This window comes from Protomyctophum bolini (assembly GCF_963924005.1).
Source record: "Protomyctophum bolini genome assembly, chromosome: 19".
Classification (NCBI taxonomy): Eukaryota; Metazoa; Chordata; class Actinopteri; order Myctophiformes; family Myctophidae; genus Protomyctophum; species Protomyctophum bolini.
Genome location: NC_137880.1, coordinates 20,021,550 through 20,047,566, shown reverse-complemented (window position 1 = coordinate 20,047,566; position 26,017 = coordinate 20,021,550). Strand labels below are relative to the sequence as shown.

Sequence of the window (26,017 nt, the reverse complement as noted above, 5' to 3'; positions counted from 1 at the left end):
AAAGATCACCATCGTGGGCTGAACCTTTACATAATGTTGCTGTCAGGCAGTAACCTTGTATGTCCATATTTCATAAACAAATGTATATCGTAGAACAGTGCCATAAAAAAGTAGGAAAAAGAGCCAATCGACAAGCTCACAATGCAATGTGCTTGCAGCTCTTTTTTTTCTGGAAGAATTTGGAGAACTTCTCGCATGACATGCCCAAAAATGGGATATCAGAGAGTGGTTACATGGATTTAATGAAGATTTTACCAATGAAAAGCATTAAAAGGTGCTTGTGACTAAATAACTACATTGGAACGGTGATCCCCCCCCCCCCCCCCATTTCCTGAAATGTAACAGTTTTGGACATACAAGGTTTCCACCCAACAGACCATATCATTTTGTTGTTCTCTTGGAATACAAAAGCCCAGAGTGGTTTGTAGTGTTTATTTTAAGCCTCATTATGAAAGTGTGTGCCGTACCTGACCCGTGTGTTCAGTCTCATCCTTGTTGATCAGGTACATCAAGAAGAACCTGAAGGAATGGAAAGTTGTTTTGAGACGCATGAATAATTAATTATGTTTCAAAATCACCTTATCTGGTTTAATTTTGAATCATTTGACATTAGGTGCTCATGCTGCTCACAGGTAGTTTGCGAGGTTGTGCTCTTGTAAGGTGTGGGTCTCGAAACCGTGGGGCACCCGATCAAAGTAGTCATTCCCGATGCCACAGATGAAGCACTTAGTCTGCGAAAGAAAACATACATTTATTTTTAACATTTTGAATATAGACATAAGATTTTTCCAGACGTTGCGTTCTTCCTCCTGTAAAGTAGTTTTTATTTTATTTCTTAAATTTAGGTTATGCTTAGATAATTGCTTTACTGTCCCTGCTTCTTGCTTTCCTATCGCATTCCTTTGTGGTATGGCTGGACAGTACTGTATATCAATATTACATAAATATCAGGATATAAGACTAGATCCTATTTGCAATGTCTTGTCCTGGTTCTAATCACTTGTGACTTAAGCCTCATGGCCTTTACACATCAAGGGAAATTTGTGCATGGAGTGATGACTACATAGGCTACTGACTGTACATAGGCAGCTACAGTTTCTTGCGCATACTGGCAACCGTAGGGTCATATGATGCAAGTATGAACTGGTTCAGGAGATGGTCTTTTATGAATTTAAACAAAGTGATTCTACGTTCAGTCATCACTATTCTGCGTTGTTTATTTGCATTGTTCTTGGTGTATAAAGGGTTTCACAATGTGGCAACACAAAAATACATGCTTATGTCTTATCTGTGCTGACAAAAGGCACGATCCTCTGTTTCAGACTTGAGGCTTACCTCCATGTCCTCCTTCACCTGTTCCTGCTGGTCTCTCAGCTCACCAAAGGCATCGATGATCAAACCTGTGGGGAGTGCAGCAGCCTGTCAGAGCAGCTTTGAACGAGACCCTTTGGTAGCGCAATGGCTAGCCTGAAGCCAATTGCATCTTAACAGGCATGGTTAGTCTCTATCTGACTTACCACAGTAACTGGAGTATGCAGTATACTGTAGGGCTCAGATATGGTGTATAACCGTATATACTGCATTGACCAGTTCCCCCAGGTGTCGATGCTCTACACCAAATGTATTTGCTGAACATAAATAGAATGTTCGCTCGCCTGTTACGACGCACCAAGAATAGTGACGCTAGGGTTTGTGTGGTTCAAACCCCTGTCTCTGGAATCCTTTGAACCTAGACTCCCCTATGTTGGGTTGGCTCCCTGTCAGACGTTTGCTCCTACCATCAACCTCCACATTGTCTGGTCTGGGGCCTACCAGGAGTTCAAATGGAACACCAAATAAAATCCTAGTAAAGTGTACCCATTCTCAGTGTTACAGACCCATAAGGATCCCCTGGTGGTCCTGGGACCACGTGTAGAGAAACAGTGTAAGCCAGTGGTTCCCAAACCTTTCAGGTTGAGACCAAAAATAGAGATTAGACGTTTGCCCTGGACCCAAATAAGTAAAAATCGAAGATCAAGCACACAATGCGCCTCCACGTTGCGAGCTTGTAGATCGGCTATTTTCACTACTTCATTATAATTATTCATGGATTTCTTAGATTTGTTTGATTTAAAATGTATACAATTATACAATATGAAAAACTAATCTTTTAACACTCCTGTTCACAAGTTACATGAGTTATGTTTTCATATTTTAATTTGCCGTTTTTAATATGTTTTAAGACCTACGCTCTGTCCTACGTTCTTTGTTATTGAGAACAGCAGTTTGGATTATTTCTCAACATGACGACCAAAGATCACACCATTTTAAGGCGGATAGTCATGAAACGGAACGATGATGTCGGCGGGGTGGTTCTGCAAAGGTTAGTGAAAAACTAGGCAATCAGATGGGGATCACGGTTATTTAATCCCGCAGTCAACTGTTAAAATAGGAGTTTTACTCACGTCGCGACCCCAAAAAATTGGTCCGTGACTACAACCCAACCACTGTTTGTGAAACAGTGCTGTAGTGCAGGGGTTCCCAAACCTTTTTGGACCAGGTACCCCTTTTGGGGTAGATATTTTTCCAGGTACCCTCTCATCCTCGCAACACGGATAACAATATATTTACAACCACAAGCAGTGTTTCCTGCAGGAAAAAGCTTTGGCATGGTGCTGGGCACAGGCCGCAATTTTGATTAATGAATTAATTAATTTGATTCATTAATTAATAAGATTAATACATTAAGATTAATTTGTATTATTGCTCTTGTATTGCTATTGGAGACACTGGGGGACACTGGGCAGGCACTGAGGAGGCACTGGGGAGACACTGGGGAGGCACTCAGGGGCACACTGGGGAGGCACTGGGAAGGCACTCGGGGGGCACACTGGGGAGACACTGGGGAGGCACTGGGGAGGCACTGGGCAGGCACTGAGGAGGCACTGGGGAGACACTGTCCCCAGTGTCTCCTCAGTGCCTGCCCAGTGCTCAGGGCACTCAGGGGCACACTGGGGAGGCACTGGGAAGGCACTCGGGGGGCACACTGGGGAGGCACTGGGAAGGCACTCGGGGGGCACACTGGGGAGGCACTGGGAAGGCACTCGGGGGGCACACTGGGGAGGCACTGGGAAGGCACTCAGGGGCACACTGGGGAGGCACTGGGGAGACACTGGGAAGGCACTCAGGGGGACACTGTCTAAATGTAGACGTCTAAATGTATACGTCTAAATGTAGACGTCTAAATGTAGACGTCTAAATGTAAGTTTGGGAACCACTGCTTTAAACACTTTAGCACTTTATGAACATGAACAAAATAGATGGGTCCCCCCTGGAACTCCCTCAGGTACCCCTGGGGGTCCCCGGACCCCACTTTGGGAACCACTGGTCTAAATGTATACAGACGTCTAAATGTAGACGTCTAAATGTAGACGTCTAAATGTGTACGTCTTCTCTTATGGGGGTCCCTGGCATATCTTTTCAAATGGGGGTCCACGGGCTAAGTAGTGTCAATTTGGGGGTCCTTGACATGAAAAAGTTTGGGAACCACTGCTTTAAACACTTTAGCACTTTATGAACATGAACAAAATAGATGGGTCCCCCCTGGAACTCCCTCAGGTACCCCTGGGGGTCCCCGGACCCCACTTTGGGAACCACTGCTGTAGTGTATAAAGTAAAGCATACACGGATCCAGTAAGACTGGTGTTTTACATGACATGGGGGGGGGGGTTGGGGGGGTCACACACCCTGAATGATGGCCAGGAGGATGACGATGACAAAGAAGAAGAAGGTGATGTCGAAGAGGATGCGGTAGAGCTCATAGGGGTCTCCCGCTGGGTCCTCCAGTTCATCACCGATGCCGCCTCCGGCTCTCACACCAACGTACATGTGGAACAGGTAGCACTGGGGAGGAGAGCAGAGGACACGTTCACAATGTGGAACAGGTAGCACTGGGGAGGAGAGCAGAGGACACGTTCACAATGTGGAACAGGTAGCACTGGGGAGGAGAGCAGAGGACATGTGGAACAGGTAGCACTGGGGAGGAGAGCAGAGGACATGTGGAACAGGTAGCACTGGGGAGGAGAGCAGAGGACATGTGGAACAGGTAGCACTGGGGAGGAGAGCAGAGGACATGTGGAACAGGTAGCACTGGGGAGGAGAGCAGAGGACATGTGGAACAGGTAGCACTGGGGAGGAGAGCAGAGGACATGTGGAACAGGTAGCACTGGGGAGGAGAGCAGAGGACATGTGGAACAGGTAGCACTGGGGAGGAGAGCAGAGGACACGTTCACAATGTTTGATCCACAGTACGTGAGTCAGGAGCTGCAGGTGCGCATGTTCTGAAAGCAATGCAATCGACTGGGAAATGGATTGTTTGTGCTGAGGTTAATGAAGATCAGGGTCATATGGTTAGTCACCTCCTGGTTCGATCCCCGGCTCCCATGGGTTAGTGTCCCTGAACAAGACACTGAACCTCCAACTGCTCCCAATGAGCAGGTTTTCTCCACTGTCAGTGGGTAAATGTAATCTGCTTTGTATAAAAGGCGCTAGTCTAGGCTATATAAATGCACTATTCACCTTTATTTTTACCATTTGCAGATCTTGGTGGTAGCAGCAAATATTAAAAACGAGAACTTCAAAATGGAACCATGACAGCAAGTGAAAGCAAGGTATAGTCACTGTTGCACTAGTTTAATGTCTGCACAGAGCTTAGAACGTCATCAAGGATGACATCTGGCCAAACAGACATGGTGCTATCCAGAGCCATAGAGTAAGATAGAGTTACGACAACTCTGTTCACTTCATGGGGCCAGTCCAATGGTGGCTCTTCTCCATAGACTTATATTGGCGAACAGGGACACCGGAAGTTTACAGAATGCATTGGAGTCTATGGGCTCATGAACCACGTGACCGGGCTGTTTTCTGCCCCCTCAATGTCGCAACTCTGTCTATACTCTATGGCTCTGGTGCTACCTGCTTCATGGATGATGAGGGTGAAGGTGAGGATGATGATGATGATGATGAGGACTCACCGTCATCATGTCGTCACATTTCATGTCGGGCTCGTCCTCGTCCTCGCTCGTGTTGTAGAACTTGCGGAAGAAGTTGAAGGCCACCACGGTGTAGAGGTAGACCACCACAGCCAGAAGGCCCACCGTCAGCACCAGCTGTGAGCAGCAGAGACAACACGCCGTCAGTGATGTCCGGGCTTAGTGCCTCATTGAAAGTTAAACCCATTGAGACCAGATTCTACAAATGTCTTGTTTCTGTCAGTAGTTCTCAAAGTATTCTTTTTGGGGTCCTTTACTCATGTAAAGGACCCCAAAAAGTATACGTATTTGGCCACCGACCCTCATCTCAAAATATTTTGTTCCAGGGACCTCCCAGAAGCAAAGATATGAGTTAAAAGCATACCGCTGTGAAAGAATATACAGTATATTCAAAGGTTCGCTAAAATGTTCAAGATTTTTCAAAAATAGCAGATCTACAAGCTTGTAGCGCATCAGCTTTTACATGTTGTACATAGCTATTTTTCAACAGCTAAAGTTTAAAATAACGGTTAAAGTGGTTGAAAGCTAAGGTCACAGAGATGCGTTCCAGGTCTTATGAACTGTTATTTAATTTCACTGTCTAGGCCCTAGACAGTGAAATTGTGTGCCTAGACTCTAGGGCACTCTCTCAGCAATGGCCTTGGGAAGTAGATGTGGGAGACTGAGAGGGCTGCATTCACACCTAAGACTCCAAGGTGTGAATCCATGTTAAAACATGTCACCTAGTGTCTGTCACTACTCACTGAGCAATTGTCCGGCTCCACAGTGCACATTTAACCACATGAATCCTAGCATCCCTATTCTGTTGCGAGCATTGGGCAAAACAAGCTTCCGACGCATTGTGAGCTTGTAGATTGTAGCTATTTTCCGCAGAGATTTGGTGTAGAGGGAAACTCTACCTTCCTGTAACAACGTACAGCAGTAAGCCAAAATGTGTGGCGTACTGCTTGTTGTTGATAGAGTATGCCAAACAGAGCATGTCAGATAATTATTTATATATTTATTTATTAGGCTAAAGCAGCGCCATGCAGGTGTGTTCTGACCAGGGGGGCAGTCAGACAGATATTTTGTGAAGCCACTAAGGAAATGAAAGTTCATATAATGGCCTGTTGTGGCGCTGTCATTGGACCCAGAAAAACCCATAGAAGTCCATGTATTTGGGCCCAACTTCACCTAGACTGTATTACCTTAATAAACATGGTCATGAATACTTTCTTCTTCCAGTCACTAGTTTAAAGTCTCATTTCTAATGTCATAATATTCTTTTTGGAAAATTATGGTCCCATTAATTAAAAAAATGATCAGTATGTTCTGAGGGGCGTGGCTACCGTTACAGTCTATGATAGGGATTCCCCTCCCAATCGAGTCAAAATAAAAACCAACGGAGAAGAAGGGGGGAAGTCCCGCCTCGTTGTCTGGGCCAGCCAATGGCCAGCTGGACCAAAACGGATCTAGAAAGATGGCGACTTCCATTGCAAGGACTGACAGGCTTCATTTTACGTTCATGTTAGACCCGGGGAACGCTTTGTCCATATTTTTTACAGTCTATGGTTCTGACATTAAAATAGACAGGCTCTATTTCTTTATTCCAACTCGATGGGCTATGTGTATGTGGCTTTCACCGCAGCCTTCCCCGGTGCATTTCACACAAGGAGGAAGGGAGGTAATAATAAAAGCGGGGAAGTTGTTTCCGCAGAGATACAAGTCATTCCCTATTCCCTGGAATACAGCCTGCCCGGACTGTACTGCTTTGTCACCCTCTGGTGGTGGCCAGGGGTTCAACGCTCACCTGCTTGCCGTTGTGAGTGACCGAGGACAGGATTGTGCGGAGTGGCTTCAACACCATGGCGATGTCCAGCAGGTGGGCGGCGAAGAAGAAGTTGTTGAAGTGTCCGAAGCTAGACATGCTGGTGTACCAGATCAGATACAGGAAGTACTGCAAGAGAAACAGAAGTTATTGTGTGTGCCTGTTCCGTATGTCAATTCAGTTTGATCTAACCATCCGTGAGTTCATTCTTCTTCATATCTTAGATCTACGATTTTTCTTAGATATCTTAGATTTTTAATTTAATTGTTTTCAATGAATTTTGTGGTACATTAACTATTTCCTTTATTTAGATAAGATGGAAACAGAGCTGGGGGCACAGAGTAGGAAATGACATGCAACACACATACAGCTGTCCAGTTGGAACCAAGGGGCCAGTGAGGTGCTCCAACGTTGAGGCGTTCAGCCCTAGTGATAAGAGGAAGGACTGCAGGCGGACCCGTGGATTCATGACGAGGAAACACCGTGCAGCTGGGCTTTAACATTGAGCGCTCGGTTGCACTTCTACAATTTGGTGCCCAAATGCGGAAATGCGCCCAAAAAGGTGGAAATAGACGGTCCTTCCGGGTGCTTCAAAACGCCACTGAGCAACTTCCACTGACATGAATAGTGGAGGGGGCGGAGCTTCGCGCCAGATCAGTCTCTATACCTTTAATACTCTATGGTTGGAACCCAGGAAGTGTTGGTTGATATACTATCTGCCATAATCACTGTGTATATGAGCTATTTACTGGAAACTGATATCGGTCATGTTTAATTAACACTATATATAAAGGTGCCACTTTGTATTTACTATACACAGGAAAATATATCAAAGAACACTGGTGTTACATCTAGGCTACTAGTAATCCTTAAAATAATGATATATATTCTTTTGTGTAGCACTTTGAATTTAATTGAAATCTGGATTTACTTACATTGTCTGTCAAAACCACACCCATCTTCCACCAGTGGTACTTGGTATCGATGGAGCTCAGCCTGTTCAGAAAATAAACACAATGTACTGCTATCACTATCATGTCACTTATGCATTAACATAAAACCTTTATACTTTAAATAGGTTACTACCAATCATGTGTCCATGTATTAAAAAAAAAGATTTTCATGGTCTGGGACTGGGACTGACCACCGTTTTAGTTTTTAGCTATTAATTGATATCAGGTATGGTGTCTGATTGTATTGGTGTATTATTTTGTATGTTACCTGTTTTTATGTTGTATTTATGTGGGACTCTACGGATGTTCGGTTGTTTTTGTTTCTGTTATTTTTGTCCAGTAATGTCTACCATTTTGTAATGTATGTCTATGTCTTGTCTGTTTCTTGAACGGTGACGTCATGGACGCAAAAAAAAATTCAGTGCAAGCTGACAATAAAGTTGTATCGTATCGTAACGTATCGTATGAAAATCTCTTGTGAAATCCTGTGTGTTTTAGTCATATATATATTTTTAGGACTGCGTCTAGCTGCGCCTGTGAGTTGAGGAGCTCATTTCTAACCAGGACAGCAGTGAGGCCTCCTTCTCCACAGTCTCCACGGTGGGGTCAAAGTCCAGTGCGCTCTTGTCCAGGCCCAGTAGCTCAGCGATGCGTTCAGCGCCATACATGTCACCATACTTGTTGATCACCTGCACCAAGCAAAGGACAGCAGAGACTCAGATCTGAACCAGCCGGTTATGCAATACTGGGTTATAAAGTCATAACGTAATTTATTAAAAGAAAATCCTCTCTCTCTCTCTCCATATATCAGTGGTTCTCAAAGTGGGGGTCCAGGAGGACCAAATGGACCCAATATGTATCTAACTCTGAAGAGTGTACAAACTTTACTGAACCATTCCAATTGTACACTCTTAGTTATGAAGGTCCTTGAAATTAAAATATTTGAGAACCACTGTTATATACTGACCATGATGATACTGACCATGTCAGGTCAGTGTCATGACACTGACCATGATACTGACATAATACGATACTGACATGATCTGAGAAGAACTGACCAGCTCAAAGAGTCTTACAAAAAAGAAAAAAAACAGAACACCCTCAATGTTTGAGATTTTGGGAATGAGAAAGGGTTCCTATATTTTCCAATGTTTACTATATTTACATAGTGTTTTTACTGTGCTTTCAGTTTTTCTGATTTGATTATATTTCTATGTTTTTATTGGTGTTTCTATAGGCTCTGTAAAGCGTAGACTTCTACGTGCATGCAGTACACATGGTTTCACAGAGTTACAAGGTACAATACAAGTTTTGAAGACTGAAGTATATTTCAAAGTAATTACTTGTGTACTTTAATTTGAGTACAAAAATAGTTTAAATCTTCCATTATTATTATTAAGCATGTAAAGCTGTTTACACTCACCTTACGCTTGACAAACTTGTCCCAATAGTTGCTGGGGAAAGACCTACAATAGAAGAGGGGAGATAAAGTGATCTTGATTGATTGATTGATACGTGAACAGTATAGAAAAATAGAGGGGGACTTCAGAGTTCCGTTCACCTCCACCATCTGTTCTCTCCCCTCCAGGTATAATTGCATTCAGCTCAATGATGTGCTATCAAATCCAATTGCTTTAAGTTTATTAATCAGTATGGAGTGGTTTACGGTGTCAAAATACCTTTTGGAGGTCCAGCACGACCATGACAAAGTATTTGCCAGCATCCACCTCGTTTTTGAGCAACTGAAATTACTTGATAATCCGAGAATGCATCCTATACACCCCACACCCACAGCATGTCAATATTGATTTGAACTGTGCATTGGAAAATATGTCTTCCAAAAAGAGATACTATAATAACACTGCATGGTACTACTAGTATTCTTAAATCTTTAGAATTCAAGAACCTAATAATAATAATAATAATAATAATATCTCAAACTTATATAGCACTTTTATGAGTACCCAAAGACGCTTTACATGGGGGGGCTTTACAGAGGTAACAACAAATTAAAAACAACTTTAATAGAAAAAGGAAAAAATAACACTAAAAGCTAAAGAACATTAAAAGACAGTGAAAAGTGTTAGCTAGGGAAGGCAATTTTGAAGAGGTGGGTTTTGAGGGTGGATTTGAAGGTTTGAAGGGTGGGGGCATCTCTGAGTGCCTTAGGGAGGGCATTCCACAGGGTTGGGGCAGCAAAGGCGAAACGTGTTGGGTGAAGCAGTGGAATGGTGACTCACGGTGTGTTGATGACCAGTCTGTCCCACTGGCCCTTGATATCGTCTTCAGAGGGCTGCTCCGTGATGTAGAGACCGTCAAACTCCAGCTTCCTGGCAATGTCCTTCTCCCTCTTGAACACCACCAGAGGAACCTAACACAGCGAGGAGATGTAAGACCTTGTGGATTCCACTATATCGTTCACCAATGTCGTCGTTAGAGGTTTGTGGACTCTGCTTGAGTTAGTGGACAATTTTTAAAACTGTATTTTCATAGTTGAATAAGGGGACATTAAACCTCATCTACACTGCCAGCCATGCGAGCAGTCATAAAAACAAGTTCACAATGAACGCAACTGGCGTGTAACCCTTCGTGCACCAACATCTCGACTCGCCGTTCCTGAGATGTGCCGTATTATTTAAGTTTGACTGTGACCCAGAAGGTCAACCTTTTTATCCAAAGTTGATCTCTTCAGGGCAGCCTAACGATCATAAAATTAGAAACATAGCGAGCACATCCACTCTGCTTTGATTTTCATGTGATGGACAAACAGAAGATCAACATAATCAGACTAGACTCTGATAATGGCGGGACTTCCATGTGGATCTCAGGCAGTATGTGTGTTCCTACCTTCAGTAAGTAGTAGCCCACCAAACAGAGTAAGGAGATCCAGGTGTGGAATATAGCCAGCATGCGCAGAGTAGGTTTCATGTAACCAGAGCTCTCCTGCAGGACAAACTCATCCATGTCAAACAGTGTGTTCTCTTGATCCGTTTCGTCGGACATGGTCCAAGGGTCATCCTCCGTGTGCACCTCCTCATACAACTCCTCCTCCTCCTCAACCTCAGTGACCTGCGGAACAGAAAACAACCACACACTTAACCTTTATTGAGCCACTTCAACTCCATCTACTTCGTTGACCAGGTCACCCACGGTCTATACTTTTTTTCCCCAGAAAATTAGACGAACGGGACCTTGAAAATGAGCTATTTTCTGCAAATGTTTGCTACATTTCACAGAATTTTCAACTATTATGATGACATGCCCAGAATAGGGATGCTGAGGTTCATGTGGTTAACCATCTTAATTAAGCCTTTTATACTTCATCGTATATTCAATAGGGAAAATATCCGATCTACAAACTCACGCATCGCAACACATTTTTGGTCATGGATTCCCTTATATGCCCTTATATGGAGTTCTTTGTCAAGCATGCATGCCCCACACAGATATTATGTCTCTTTTATGCCCATATACAGTATGGAGTTCTTTGTCAGGCATGCCCAAATATGGAGTACATGCAGACAGACAGAATGATGTCAGTGGGGGGTCTGATCAACATGGAATGAATTCTGTACTGGCCATATATAAGGAGCATGTCTTGAGTGTACAAGGTTTAATGAGGTCAGATCAACATATGGAATGTTAGAATAGGTCAGTTCCATATATGGAGATCTAAGGGTGGCAGCAGGGCAGTGTCTTGAGTGTAGGCCCGGCCTTTCGGGTCTGTTGAGAACTCTAGTGTTCGGCTGCCGGGCACGGGTGCACTAATAACTTTGAGGCAGGACTAGAGTTTGAATGGACAGGTATAAGATCTAAGGGTTTGAGGTCAGATGTAGAGTTGCTGGCCAATATTGATGACATCAGGGATCTCCATATATGGGCTTAATTGCGTCACATTTACTATGACATCAGGGATCTCCATCCCTGATGATGTCACGTGATGTCAATTAAAGAAGATGACTAACTACCAACTGTTCGCTACAGACTGAAATGGATGTATTTTCGCTGTCCGATATTAGCGTTGATATAATTATATTTAGGTATTTCTTCTGAGCATGTTTTACAGTAGGTAATATTTGATCAAAGCTTCAAAAGTTAGTAATTACAGTTTGGATTGTTAACATGATGAATCTGTGTATTTGCCCACAGTCAAACAGAAGAGTACTGTGTGTGGTCTTTTACATAATTCTTTAATGATTGTCATGTGCTGCACTCTATTGGCCTTTTAAATATTTGCATGGTTCAGTTGTTGGACAGTTTATTTCACCCCTTTGATCACATAGGAGAAACAAAGGAGTATTACAATGATGTATATGGAACCCATAATAATAATCCATGATATGGATTATTTGGTGTTATTTAGTTATAATTTAATATGACAGATACATGGTGGGCTGTGGAATTAAACACCAAAAAAGCTATGGTGAAGTTTGGGAATTACTGGTCTAGGGAACACCCATTTTGTTTACCTTGTAGAAGAGGAGAATGAAGTTGATTGCGAAACAGATAAATAGAGCCAGGAAACGAAGGTTGTAGAAATTACGAGCCAAGGAGTTCTGCAAACACAGTGATAGTCAGATGATCAATTAATGTTTCATTTCACAACATCAGATTTATATGTATCTATGAACAAATGAAAATGGAAAGAGGGACAGACATTTTTTAAGTTTCTTTTGCTGCAGTGTTATTTACCACTAGCATTTTGACAACCGCTTGGAAGAATGCAACGATGTAGGACAAGATCGTTGGCGATGGCTCACTGGCTTCCTCGGCTTCAGCCTTGGGTTTCTCCTCTGCTGCTGGTTGCTTGGGCTCCTCCTCCTTTGGCTTATCCTCCTTCTCCTGGTGCTCCGTGCTGTAGGAGTAAAGGGACATTTTTCATCCTGGTCCTTTAATTTTGTGTGATGCTCAATTAGTTTCCCTCCTCAATAATTTTCACTCACTCTGCTTTCTCTGGTTCGGACTCGGCAGCAGCAGCAGCAGCAGCAGCAGCTTTCTGTGTGTGTGTGTGTGGGGGGGGGGGGGGGGATGGGGGAGCATAAGAAAATAATGTGTGTTGTGACTGTGAGGGATTAAAGATGACGGAATGTCATAGATCATTCAAATCTTAAAATACGAACCTTCTTTTGCTCAGCAGGGGTTTCACTTAACTCGGAGACATCGCCCAGTCCGGCCTCTGATGCATGTTTCCCTTCCTTCTTGACCGGATTCAACAGGTCCATCAGCATGTCTGCATCCGCCTTGTCACTCGGTGCTGCCGTGGCCATGTCCATGCCCCCACAAGACTCGCCAACATCTCTTTTCTCGCTCTCCATCACGTCACCGTGGATGCCGAACTGCGTGGGGTCAGGCATGTTGCCCAGGATGTCCGTCACCTTGATGTTCTTGGCGCCCTCGACCAAGCCCCCGCCGAACATGGACGACCAGATGAGGTGGAAGAAGCCGAAGATCAAGCCATAGATTCCCTTGAAGAAGCCTGTGAAGAGCATCCAGAAGAAGGAGAAGAAGCCCACAATCATCTCCTTGAAGCTCAGCTTCTTCATCTTCTTGTAACGCTTGCGCATGCTGCTAATGGACAGGGCCTGGCGGACTTGCAAGAACGATGCCTTGACCGAGCGGCAGGCGTTGGTAAAGGCAGAGGCGGACTCCATCTCATCCTCGGCTCCAGAGAGCTCCTCCAGTAAGCTGTGGCTCTCCTCTTCCTCCTCCTCCTCAGGCCTCTCAGGACCATCCGACTCAGATATTTGTGATGCCAGCTGCATCTCAAAGATGGTGTCCTCGCAGAAGTTAACAAACATCTCCATCTTCTCGCTTTCGCCACCCTCATTCACCACGTTGAAGATGAAGTCCCGCTTGGACTCCTTGACCTGCGGCTTCTCCCACTGCTCACGACTTGACTCGCTAATCTCGAAGTACACGCGCTCGATACGCTTGGCACTACCCATGATCTCGATGCGTCCCAAATAGGGCTCAAAGTAGGTGAGCATACTCTCCGCCAGTTCCAGGAAAGGGGCGAGGCGGGTGTCGTGTGGCATATGCTCTGACAGGTTAGTCAGCAACACAGCCACATTGAAGCCGATTTCTTTGGCAGGCTCGTGGAAGCGCTCCACAAACTCCTCATAGTTGAACATGTCGTTCTCATCGAGTTCCACACAGGAAAGCAGGAAGCTAATCTCTGACTGGGTGTACTGCATCTGGCTTTCCATGGATTTCTGGAACTCTTTCTTGGAGATGATGCCCTTGTGGTCGGGGTCGTACTCCTTGAAGTTGTCGGAGGTGGTCAGGTCCTTCAGTTTGAGGAACATGTCGAAGAATTTGAGGATCATCTCCACGTTGTTGGATGACTCCACCAGAGTGTCCACCATCTGCTTTCCAATCATTCCATTCACGACGTTGCCTATGGACAGAATGCACAGGCTTGTGGGTTTGCCTTTAGCATTTCATACAAAGGCTTTGTTTGGCTTAGCGCAGCCTGCTTGTAATTACTGCAGAAATATTAACTTACTAAAGTATTACACCATTACAATGTGATACACCATAAACAATGTAACACAGACACTGTCACAATCAATGCTGAAATAAAGTTAAGTATATGTATAATATATCTGAAGATTTTATTTTTACAATTTACATACAAAATTCATAAATTATAAATATGTATTTTCTGCAAGAACTATTATACGACAGATATTCCACGCTCTCCTGTTAAATATAGTTTTAGTTTGATTGATGGCCTCGTGCTTACCCTCCAGTAGTGACAGCATCATGACGATCATGTCCTTCTGCAAATCCATCAGTTCCTTCAACAGCTCAATCTGACTGGAGTCCTACCAACAGATCACAGAGTATTCATTCAAAATGATTCTCATTAAACATATCCATTGTTATAAAAAATAAAATAAAAACTGTTATTTAATTTGTATTTCCCCCCGCAAATGGCCTTTCTTAATGATGAATATTGCACACTATTATAGCTTCTCTAAACCATTGTGCTTCTTCTTTCTGTTACAAATATGCAAATCATCAGTACAAATAATCAGTATAAACTCATATTGAACGTCTTTTTATGACATGGCTCTGTAGAAGGCTCTGTAAGATTTTCAAGCTCACAACGCTTTGAAAGATTTTGAATAATGTGCAACATTTTGAAAAACGCAAACATCCTCTCATGCAGGTACCTTCCAACTCTTTTCAGATGGGGGTGCGCGCCAAGTACATATCAATTTAGAAGGACCTCCTTGGCATACTGCACACATTTCTTTTAACTACGGTCATAAGCCACAGACTGTACCTGAGAAAGCTTCATCTGCATGTTGGCGAACACATGCAGGAAGCCCACTACTGCATCCCACAGTCTGCTGTGGGCCAGACTTTGCTGGTTTCCAATACACGGGCCCTGGAGAGAGCAAGAGGGAAACAAGACAGGAAATAACGTACACAAACAGCACCAAAGATAGAAAATGCATTTTATATGGATCATGTTATCAGAGTCATACAGTAGTCGGATTGTTATAAAGGGGGCAATGGACATAAGCTCCAGTGTGGACATTTCCTCCATACACCAGTTTGTACATTTCAGTTTTGGTGCTGGTGGATACATAGCACTCAGGTCTTACTTGAATATACTCAGTCAGTGAGTTGAAGATCTGCTTGGCAACAGCTAAAGCCTTGGCGAAGTTGACCTGTCCAGTCTCATCAATGACGTCTTTCCCCGAGTAGTACCAGTAGAAGTCACTGATAGACTCCTAGAGAACAGAAACATGTTGCATTGACCAGATAGTAGTACCAGTAGAAGTCACTGATAGACTCCTAGAGAACAGAAACATGTTGCATTGACCAGATAGTAGTACCAGTAGAAGTCACTGATAGACTCCTAGAGAACAGAAACATGTTGCATTGACCAGATTCAAGCAGCAGCTGTCGGGCAGAAACCTTGTATCTCCATATTTATCTTTTCATGTGCCCCACAACCCTTTATTAGAAGAATAAACCCCATTTTCAAGAGGGTCCTTAGCAAGAGTGTCAAAATTAGTGACAATATATTATATGTGACCGAGTACAGTGGTTTATTGTATAGGTTATTTAATTGCACAATTTCTTTTTTTGAAATTAACCTGTTGTTGCCTGTTGTTGTCTGTCTGTCTGTCTGTCTGTGTCTGTGTCTGTGTCTGTGTGTGTGTGTGTGTGTGTGTGTGTGTGTGTGTGTGTGTGTGTGTGTGTGTGTGTGTGTGTGCTTGCATGCATGTGTGTGCGCATGTCACCTGAAGGCGGAGTAGATAGTCAACAGTGCTGATAATGATGTTGACCGTTGTTGTATTCCCTGTCTGAGTTCTCAGGAAATTCTGGAAATCTAGCGTGAACATTGGAGAAACTCTCAGTAATTATAGATGCCCAAGCGTGAAATGCCAAATAAGCTGACAGCTCCTTTCATGTGATTTCGGGGCATTTTCTAAATTGTTCTTACCTCCGTTGTGCCCCTCACAGAGAAGTTGCAAAAACCGGAAAAGGTCTTTCGTAAACTCGTCGTTCTGCAGCACCTTGGTGGCTGGGGAGTGGGGAGATGGAACATAACGGTGAACGCAGGACCTTTATTCCAACATGTTCATGGACATATAGATGCTGTCGCTATCATAACATGGTGTAAAATTTGAAATGAAACTCCACCAGTCTGAAGCGCGCCGCACAGTCGGGGGGTTTCATGTTCTCATTTTAGATGTCCCACGGGCCTTTAGATTGCAGGTTCGAAATCTGAACCCAAAATGCCGATAGTAAGAAAATGCTCTATATTAATATTAATCGAGTGACTAGACCAGGACATTTCAATGAGCTGGGGTTAGCCTGGTAACTTTCACATGTAGCAGAATGTTGAAGAGAAAACAATGAGGTGGATGGTTTCAGAAAGGTATGATTCCACTACTACATGATGCCAAACGGTAGCCCATACAGGGTCTACTGAAGGTGACCCACAAGGCTAAATTGGTCACTAAAGGGGATCAGCCTTTTGTGGTTAAGGCCCCAAGGCTCTGGATTAGCCTACCAGAGGAGCTGAGACTAACCCAGTCCCTAACACATAAAACCCTCCTAAAGACCCATTTTTATAGAATAGCCTTTGCATCTCCCTGATTTTTATCTGTTTGTTATTTAGCCTTTTCTACTGTTTTTTTTCTTTTGCACCTGTGGTGTATTCTGTTATTGTTGTCTGACTGTTAAAGCACTTTGTAATTTGTTTAAAAAAGTGCCATATAAATAAAGTTGTATTATGGCTACACCATGTGAAAGTTAGACGTGTGTACGGGAAAACCAGCTTTGTGAAATAGACCCCCCCCCCAATTCCAAAGCAAGCAAAAAAAGCTTTGCTTTTAAGGGGCTGTGTCCACCGAGGCATTTCTTTCCTGAGCGCAGTGTGCTGGATGTTTTCAATTGTTCTCAATGTGAGCGCCGCAAAATTACTGTGACGAGGCGCACACATCTATTCTGCACCGGATGGTCACGTATGGAGTTTTTTTAATCAGGTTGCTTTGAAATGAAAATGTTCAACTCTGGCCAATTGGATGACTGATAGCACATTGCATTTTCAGCTGAGGGAAAAAAGCGTTTGGTGGACACACGGCCTAAGCTGTGACTAAGTCTACAAACCTTTGTTCAAATATTGGTGTTGATAGCTTTGTGAGCCCATGTGTTTCTGAGTAATACGCTTTGCATTAGTAATGTTAACATGAAAAAAGTGAAAACGGTTACCACATGGACAACCAATGGATCGTGGAGGATCCATTTCTCCATTTGTATCTACACTCTAAACACCATGCATCGTTCGTCGTCCCTGTACAACAGAGGCGATCATTAATGCATTTGGTTAATGCATTTAGATACGCTAGGTGGGGTAGTTGAGGGGCAGAGCTACAGTATATTGAATAAAGCATGGACGAGTGAGCCACAAATGATGGTGGACACATTCAGGGTGGTAGCATAGGCGAATGAGGGTGATCTAAAGTTTGCTATTTACCCCGCTCGCCTCGGTCTGCCATCGATGGGTTTTTTTAAATGACGGGAAGGAGACAAACGAACAATAGACGCAGACATAAGCAAAAAGAGAATTACAACATGAGAGATATGAAAGACATTGGGTGAAAGAAGGACAACATCATGCAGTTAAGAGAAATAATTGTTTTCGTGAAAGGGGGGTTGGGTGGTAATATTAGAAAATGCTGTTCTGAGCTTATGTTATGTCGTATTTTAGCATGACGTTCCGAGATTTGAGATCAATAGGTCAAAGGCGAATATAACTGTTTAACTGTAATAAGAGAATATCAGTGAATTGTTAAAGACGGCACTCAATGGAATATCAGTGAATTGTTAAAGACGGCACTCAATGGAATATCAGTGAATTGTTAAAGATGGCACGCAATGGAAATGTACAGCAAGAGTAGAGAATGAAAAGCCAGACTTGCATGTGTGTGTGTGTGTGTGTGTGTGTGTGTGTGTGTGTGTGTGTGTGTGTGTGTGTGTGTGTGTGTGTGTGTGTGTGTGGAGGTGGGGGGAAGCTAGGTGGCGTGTTCTGTGTCCTCTACTTCAAGTACTGACACAGAGGCCAATCAAAGGCTCCTGCTCTGTGAAACAGGATACGATTAGGCTCTGGGATTCTGTCCATATTTTCGACAACAACGACATGATTATGATTAAATTATTACTGCGGTAGTAATACTAATGTCCTGCCACCAACACTGAATTCCAAGACTAAATGACAAGACGACGTTGGATACTAAATTAAGGATGAATCCATCTTCACTTACTTGAGCCTTCTTCACACACCATACCCAATCCCTCTGCTTTGTTCTGCCTCTCAAATGCATTCAGGTCCAGGACACTGCAGAGAAAAGTCAAAACACAGGAGTTGAAATTAGATATGGTTTTTCTATGTTCTCTTTTGTGTGTGTGTGTGTGTGTGTGTGTGTGTGTGTGTGTGTGTGTGTGAGTGTGTGTGCGGGTGTTTGTGGTGTCACTAGTTAACAGTACCTGCAGGACTGCATAAGTCCTGACAGACTCTTGAAAAAGCCTGCGTCTCTTTTCTCTTTCAGGTAATCAAGCATTTTCTGCAATGCAGAGAAAAAGGACAATCATTAAATAAATGTGCATCAGTCAAAATACCTAGATTAAACATAATCAGTTGGTGTACACAGTACATGCATTGTACAGTACATACGATGCCTTATTATTTGACCACTATGTGCACACAAACATGGGCTTTTGTCTAAAGGAGCACACGTATTCGTACGCCAAAGCAACTAGATGCTGTTGCATTCACAGGATTTCTTAGGTGAACAACACCTCAGTAAGTAAGAAACACAGATACAGGTTAACCAATTCAACCCTAGCATACATTACCTATTCTGGGGGGAACATTTGACAAAATGCACTGCCGCATGTTTCTATATCGTTATTTTATATAGATCGATATTTTTGGTGAAGAGATTTTGTGTAGAGGGGAAAAACACATGCTCAAGTATGGAGGGTTTAAGAGAAGTGGTTAAAAGTAGAGATATACAGCAGAGGTAGAAGGTGTGACACTGACCTGTTGAACTTGCACGTTGCCTCCATTTAGAATGGAGATACCCAGTTTGAGGGTGCACGTCACCATGGGGCCCAGGTAACCTGGGAACACATACAGTAGGGACAATTTACAATTACAATTTAGCAGACGCTCTTAATCCATAGCAATTTACAGTAAGCAAGAATAGAGTTCTTCTTCTCACTTACAAAGCTCTCAATGGTCAGGCACCACAATATCTCAAGGATCTCATTGATCCCTACAAACCGAATAGAACAGCAGTGCGTCTACAGTATGCAAATATGCTTACTGTCCCAAAAATATCAAAAGTTACAATAGGAGGCAGGGCGTTTAGGTCCCAGGCACCTCAGCTGTGGAACCTTCTCCCGGATTCGGTCCGTGGGGCTGACACGCTCTGCACATTCAAGACTAGGTTGAAAACCTTTCTCTACGACAAAGCCTATGGCCAGACTTGTCTCCGGGTCTAGCTGGATACCATAGTCGTACATTGTTGTGTGGGTTTGTCTCCCAGCAGTACTTGTAATATACACTATATAGGCCACTAATCCAACATCCGGGGAATCTTTCCCCGGAGTCTCTTTTCGTCCTCCCCGTCGCAGTTCTGTGGACCTCTAATATTAACCTCCAACTGACTGCCGAGTGTGACCGCGGATCAGGCCTCTTCATGGAGCCCTCCAGAAGTGTGACCTTGACTTGGCCTCACAGAGCTCGACCTGGACCAGATGTGGACCAGACCCCCCCCACCTGCCTATTCTCTGTCTTTTCTTTTCTCTGTCTTTTCTCTCTCTGTCTATCTCTCTCTGTCTATCTCTCTCTACCCCCCCCCCCCCCCCCCCCCCGACACGGTCGAGGCAGATGGCCGCCCACCCTAGAGTCGGGTTCTGCCTGACGTTCCTTCCTAAAGGGGAGTTTTTCGTTACCATTGTCGCAAAAGTGTCTTGAGACAACTTGTTGTGATTTGACACTATAATAAAATTGAATTGAATTGAATTGAAGAACAACACAAGGTAATACATCAAATACATAGAAATAGTCGTCAAGGATCATAAGCAAGCTAAGAGCCTAACATCCGTCTAACAGTAGAATAGTGCTACGGCAAGTGCTAAGATGGAGTCTGAAGAGGTAAAAAGGATGGTGCCAGTCAGAGGATGAAGGTTGGTGACAAAAGAAGGACATGCAAGACAGTGACAGAGTGTGTCATCAGCCACTTTCAACCTGGCACCCCTATTTTGGGGCGTTAAAAAGGAATTGAGAGATGTCGAAATATTCACTCCATTATAAATGGGTCCATTTGCATGCATATTATAACATCCCAACCCAAAACCATTACCTTTGCTGGCACTGATCATTTGCAGCACCATCTCAGCGGCTCCGCGGGCATGCAACCTCGCCTGCTGATACAGGATCTTCTGCTTTTCCATCTCTTTTTCCTGAGGGCCCGCGCGTGCACCACACACACACACACACACACACACACACACACACACACACACACACACACACACACACACACACACACACACACACAAGGTCAAGACATGATGATCAACACAGTACACACACTGAGGGGATCTTTGTCTTCTCACATTCAAGGTGACGTGCTCTAAGTCATAAGTATTATTTTTCTCATTATCCGGTCTCCTGGGGAGCAATTCCTCCGTCAGCACTGGAGACAGAAACACTCCATCAGGAGCGGTGAGGCGAGACGGGCCATCAATGCCGCAATGCCACACAGACCTTCGGTATACCACGGTACTAGAGCTGTTCATGCTCGCGCAGCTGCAGCCCATCAAGCCTAATTTATGCACTGTCCCGCGAATGTATCTCTCGCGCAGAGAACGTCTGAGATTGAATAGCAGACCTCTAGCTCACAACAGTCACATCCGCAACGTGACGTGAGCTTATATATCAGCTTTTTTCGGCGCGCAATACTGTTGCACAATGAAGTACATATGTTTCGCTAGGGTGCGCCTCACTATCCAACACACAAGAGGAGGTTGAGTGGGCTGAAACCAGCGCTCCCCAAAACAACAGGTTTGGAGATCTGTTGGGAATTGATTACATGAACGCTTGCGTCCAGTCTCAATGTTTGTAAACAAATAAATTGTTCTATACAACCCCATCCCTTTTCCAGAGATGATGTCGGCCTCTCGGCAGCTGTAACTCAGTAGAGTAGAGAGGCCGTCTGGGAATCGGAAGGTTGCCTGTTTGACCCTTGGCCCCCCTTTTCCACCGGGGTTGCACCGGTTCAGTTATTTTTTCCCCGCCTAATATTGAAACAGTTCAGAGTATTTCCGTTGGAAAGGAATTGGTTCAGAACCCTAAAAGTTGGTTCAGAACTGGAACCAAAAAATGGCCGCCGGTTCCGTGAAAGCATCAAGGTTCCAAGAATGTAGAACAGTTCTAAAAGTGGAAAAGGAGCCTATGTGTACAAGTGTCTTTTCCCCTTTCACCAGAAAATATACGCCATTTCCCATTGTATTGTCTGCACCGCCATCCTCCAGAAAGAAGAACAGTGCTCACATGAAGTCATTGGTGGCGAGGCGCAGACTGTTTCAACGCTTTTCTTTCTAAGGTTACACAAAACGCTTGAGTCCTCCCTGAAAGCTTGGAATTAGAAGCCACAGCGAAGCAGCGGTTGGCAAATTGTATTTTTAGCTTTTGATGCACCTGACACCCAACATAGCTATTGTTGTCGGCTGAAATATATGAAAACAAACCCACCTCAAATGTCTTCTCTTTGCCTTCCTCTTCCTCTTCCTCTTCATCCTCTGCACAACTCTAAGGACACAGGACATTTTTAAAGGTCAATACAATGTCAAATAAGAATATGTCAGACATAAAGCATGTACTGACATTACAGTATGAATCAAAGAAATGGAAAGTGAAATCAAACGGGCTCTACCATCTGAGACTACAATTTGATGTAATAGGAAGAACTCATTACCTTTGCCATCATGTCTGCATATGCAATATATAAAGGATCTATGTCCAAGGAACTGAGAAGAAGCAAACACATGTCATGTGTAGAATTTAATCAATTTGAATAAATCACAGAAAAATAGTTAGTTAGGCTTGTGTTTGTGTGACACTATTATTCAGAGTGCACGCGTCATTTATTGAAAAGAAGACCATTACTATAATAGATATAATATTGCTTTTATGACTAACAAAGTCATATCATGCATTACAGTGGTAACACTATTGCTTTCAGAACCTCCGTTATTCATAGCTTACAAATAAATTCAAGCTCACTAATGAAGTCTTGCTTAATGTAAGTCGCTCTGGATTAAGAGCGTCTGCTAAATGCCTAAATTGTAAAATTGTAAATTGTAAAATAAGTATTTTAAAGTAATATATTAAACACCCTGCAGAGGGTGCTGCAGCTACTGAGTAGTTCACCATGAATACCAATAACAAGATTGGGTTATTCTCCTCTATTCCATTTAGCCTGCCCTCTTCCGTTTAACATTATGCCTAGTCCATTTACATGAGGGTGTTTTGTGAAAGTAATGGAAAAGCAATAGAACCGATTACTGGCTACAGAAGATAATTATTATTGAAATGTACCTAACAAGTACTAACTTGTTAGGTACTAACAAACAATGTACTAACAAGTAATATGCACTCTATTACATCTTGAATATAACTTCCTATACTCAAATTACACTTATTCAAATTACACCATTTGTGACCAGATTTGACTGAGAGCCTGCCATCGTGCAACCTCCAGGAGAAAATCTGAATTTATTTATATTTTATCCAAAATGAGTTAATAGCACAGGCAGACTCTTCACATACTAGAGCATGTCTGAAATAAATAAGCTGAAATTGACATGTAAATATGAAATAAATGCTTAAACATGTAGCTAGGTGTAATGTTAGAGTCCACAGAAGTGAACCTTTCAAGCCTATTTTCTCAACTCACTGTTTTCTGCAAGACATTACTCTATAAGCCTCCTTATGGGTGGGTCAAACTGAACAACCAATATGTCAAATTGAAGCTACGATTCCCTGCTTTCATAGGACATGAAAAACGGAAAAAAATCAAATGGCAGTCCCTCAGTCAAATTTGGCCACATTTTTATGCGGTCATGTCTCACTCTCACCTCCTCTCGGTCAGAGCGTTGTGGCTGAAGTGAAGGATGAGCTGGTGGAGAGGGTCTGGCTGCGACTCAGCCACCTCCTCTTCCTCCTCCTCCACGATCTTCATGGGGGTTTTCTGCACAGCACAGGTTAGCTCTGTCACACACCACAGCGTTCCTTCACCTCATACAGCTCCACTCAAAACACTGAACTGTGCCACAGCTGAAACTCTGGAACTTTCCCGACAGTATATATAAATGTTATATACGAGAGTTGTTTTAACCTCGTAAAAGTTGAAACCATATACTTTGTTGAATGGTGTCCCCCAGGGAACTTTTCCCCCTGTATACTCCCCTGTATCTCCCTTCGTCGAATCTACAAGCTCACAAAGGCTGTAAGTTTCTAGATAAGCAATTTTCGCCAAAGGTTCTCCCTACTCTTCCAACGACACATTTGGACCCTGGTGTCGGGCAGGACACCTACTGGTTGATAATTGTTTTTGAAGCAGATGGGCATGGACTGCCATAGATCCGCCATCTTGGCTGTAGCTCAGATGCTTTTTCCAATTAACTCTCTCCGTTGAGAGAGAGAGGGAGACAACAGACATAAAACCTATGTATTGTACCTTTAAATGCTATGAAAACTCCTCACTAGATATTGTGTCCGTTCACATACATCTTGTAACACACTGCATTACAGACAATTCAGTGAGCATTAGCATGCTAATGAGTGTTTCTTTGTCATGCCCTGGTGAACCATGGAAGGGACAGGACAAGAAAGGCGATTGTCGTGGAATGGATGGTTGAACCAAGATCTCCGTTTCAGACATGCGTGTTAAGAGCGGTCAAACAACGTGCAAGCAGGTAATGCCTGATTTATACTTGGTCGCACGCTGTCTCGCATTATAAAAAGTTAATCTACAAGCTCAACTACGAGCTTGCAGATCAGCTATTTCCAGTGCAGGACTCCGGCGTGCGACCAAGTATAAATCACCCTTAATGCCGTCATGGGAGCTGTGAGGGCGAATGTGAAGAATGAGGTTCTGACGAGTACACCACGAGCTGGATGAAGGAAGGATGATCAGATCTACAGTACACCGGCCTGAGACACTAAACTGTTGGAATTGCGACCTTCACACTGCAGGATCCTGCAGTCGTTCTGTCAGGTACATTATCACCCACCCAAATATAACAATTTACTATAAGTTCTACCTGAAAATGATATTTAAGCCAGTCTAAAATGATTCTAACATAAGTTGGTTATCCATTTTGAGTCTTAAGTGAGATAAAAGAGCCGTACCTCTGCATATACTTATAAAGTGTCTAGTATGAAATGTGATCGACAGCATGCCACTGAACGCAACGTCACCTCACAGAGCCACATTACAGGACTTACAGAGGCAGGAGACGAAACGACAACTGATGGGTTGGCTCCGGGTCGGACAGCGAAAACACAGCTACAGCGACGGTGGGGGCCTTTAGTCTAAAGGGCTCCCCTTTCCTTACCCCTGCCGGCAGACAGGCATAGCGTGCTTTTCGAGCGCAGCGTGCGCCGTGTCGCCGCCTGAGTTGCTCATGCAGCCTGTGACCCCTGACGGATTTCTGCCTGGAGCCGGGCCTGGTGGCACGGCCGGTGCGGCAGGTAACGCCTGCCCCTGGCACCTTGCCCAAGGTCCCCGTGGGGTGGCCGCGTTCCCAAGGCTCGACGGGCGCGGGGCTAAAGAAGCATTCGGCAGACAGGGCCAGTGGCAGGGGGGTGCCAACGCAGGGCATGGGGCGCGCGGGCACGGCGAGCCCAGTACTTACTGCCAGATCCTGCACTAGCTTCTCCTCAAAGGAGTACTCCTCTGCCTCTATCCACTGTCTCTGATAGCCCGGGATGAAGAGGTTGATAGCGCGATGCCTGGGGAAGGGGGGGAGGGGAGGAATGGAGGGGGGAGTGGGAGGTAAAGTGGCATTAGGATGGAGTTCTGGTGAGTTCTGGAGGAAGAGATGTAAGGGGAGGGGGTGGGAGGAAGAGGCGGGGTTACAGGAAGTGCATTTCAGGCAGGCGGGTGATTGGTTTTCGATGTGGGATCCACTGGCTCTTCTGACTGGTCTCATTTTGGTCACAGAGTGACACGTCAGTCCGGCTGTGAAGTTGGATTAGGAGAACATGCACACTGATCTGAAGGATGTGTCATTTTCAAGATGCACGGCCTGTCCGGGGACGACAGCGCCCTGTGCGTGAAGCCTGCTTTGCCATTAACTGATTAGACCCCATCACTTGTGGGAAAAACAGAAGCAGGCTCCAACTAGACACGTGGATGTGTTGAAAAATGACACGTCCTTCTCTGACTGTGCCAGGTGTGACACAAAATCATCGTCATATGTGGTAGGAGCAAATTTGGTTACTGCTCCTTATGCACTTGATCTAGGTCATGTGAAACAGTGTTAATATTGAGAGGATTTTTTTGTTTTAGTCCTATTTTAGTCATCTGAAATTGTTTAGACTAAATATCAAAATCTTAGTCTTTTAGTCTTAGTCAACAAAATTAACAGTGAATTGTGAAAACAGTAAAACACATCCTGAGTGT

The 26,017-nt window shown here is 44.0% G+C and overlaps 1 protein-coding gene across 3 annotated transcripts in view; it reads right to left on the bottom strand.

Annotated features, from left to right (window-relative positions):
• ryr3 (ryanodine receptor 3) overlaps window positions 1-26,017 on the bottom strand; it is a 162,907-nt gene that overhangs the window by 1,684 nt on the left and 135,206 nt on the right. For 2 of the 3 annotated variants that reach the window (XM_080790177.1, XM_080790178.1), the window contains 28 exons: window positions 25,248-25,344; window positions 23,466-23,578; window positions 22,304-22,355; window positions 22,081-22,137; window positions 20,687-20,786; window positions 19,360-19,439; window positions 18,804-18,880; window positions 18,581-18,654; window positions 16,255-16,335; window positions 16,052-16,140; window positions 15,407-15,535; window positions 15,082-15,186; window positions 14,536-14,617; window positions 12,911-14,187; window positions 12,734-12,786; window positions 12,483-12,645; window positions 12,260-12,346; window positions 10,638-10,859; window positions 10,031-10,161; window positions 9,214-9,256; window positions 8,352-8,479; window positions 7,773-7,833; window positions 6,820-6,966; window positions 5,013-5,147; window positions 3,726-3,882; window positions 1,336-1,400; window positions 631-731; window positions 468-519 (listed from right to left, as the gene is read on the bottom strand). In XM_080790177.1, the coding sequence (XP_080646303.1) occupies window positions 468-519; window positions 631-731; window positions 1,336-1,400; window positions 3,726-3,882; window positions 5,013-5,147; window positions 6,820-6,966; window positions 7,773-7,833; window positions 8,352-8,479; window positions 9,214-9,256; window positions 10,031-10,161; window positions 10,638-10,859; window positions 12,260-12,346; window positions 12,483-12,645; window positions 12,734-12,786; window positions 12,911-14,187; window positions 14,536-14,617; window positions 15,082-15,186; window positions 15,407-15,535; window positions 16,052-16,140; window positions 16,255-16,335; window positions 18,581-18,654; window positions 18,804-18,880; window positions 19,360-19,439; window positions 20,687-20,786; window positions 22,081-22,137; window positions 22,304-22,355; window positions 23,466-23,578; window positions 25,248-25,344 (3,958 nt within the window). Of the gene's footprint in view, window positions 1-467; window positions 520-630; window positions 732-1,335; window positions 1,401-3,725; window positions 3,883-5,012; window positions 5,148-6,819; window positions 6,967-7,772; window positions 7,834-8,351; window positions 8,480-9,213; window positions 9,257-10,030; window positions 10,162-10,637; window positions 10,860-12,259; window positions 12,347-12,482; window positions 12,646-12,733; window positions 12,787-12,910; window positions 14,188-14,535; window positions 14,618-15,081; window positions 15,187-15,406; window positions 15,536-16,051; window positions 16,141-16,254; window positions 16,336-17,793; window positions 17,809-18,580; window positions 18,655-18,803; window positions 18,881-19,359; window positions 19,440-20,686; window positions 20,787-22,080; window positions 22,138-22,303; window positions 22,356-23,465; window positions 23,579-25,247; window positions 25,345-26,017 lie in introns of all 3 variants that reach the window. The other variant, XM_080790176.1, reaches the window with a different exon arrangement.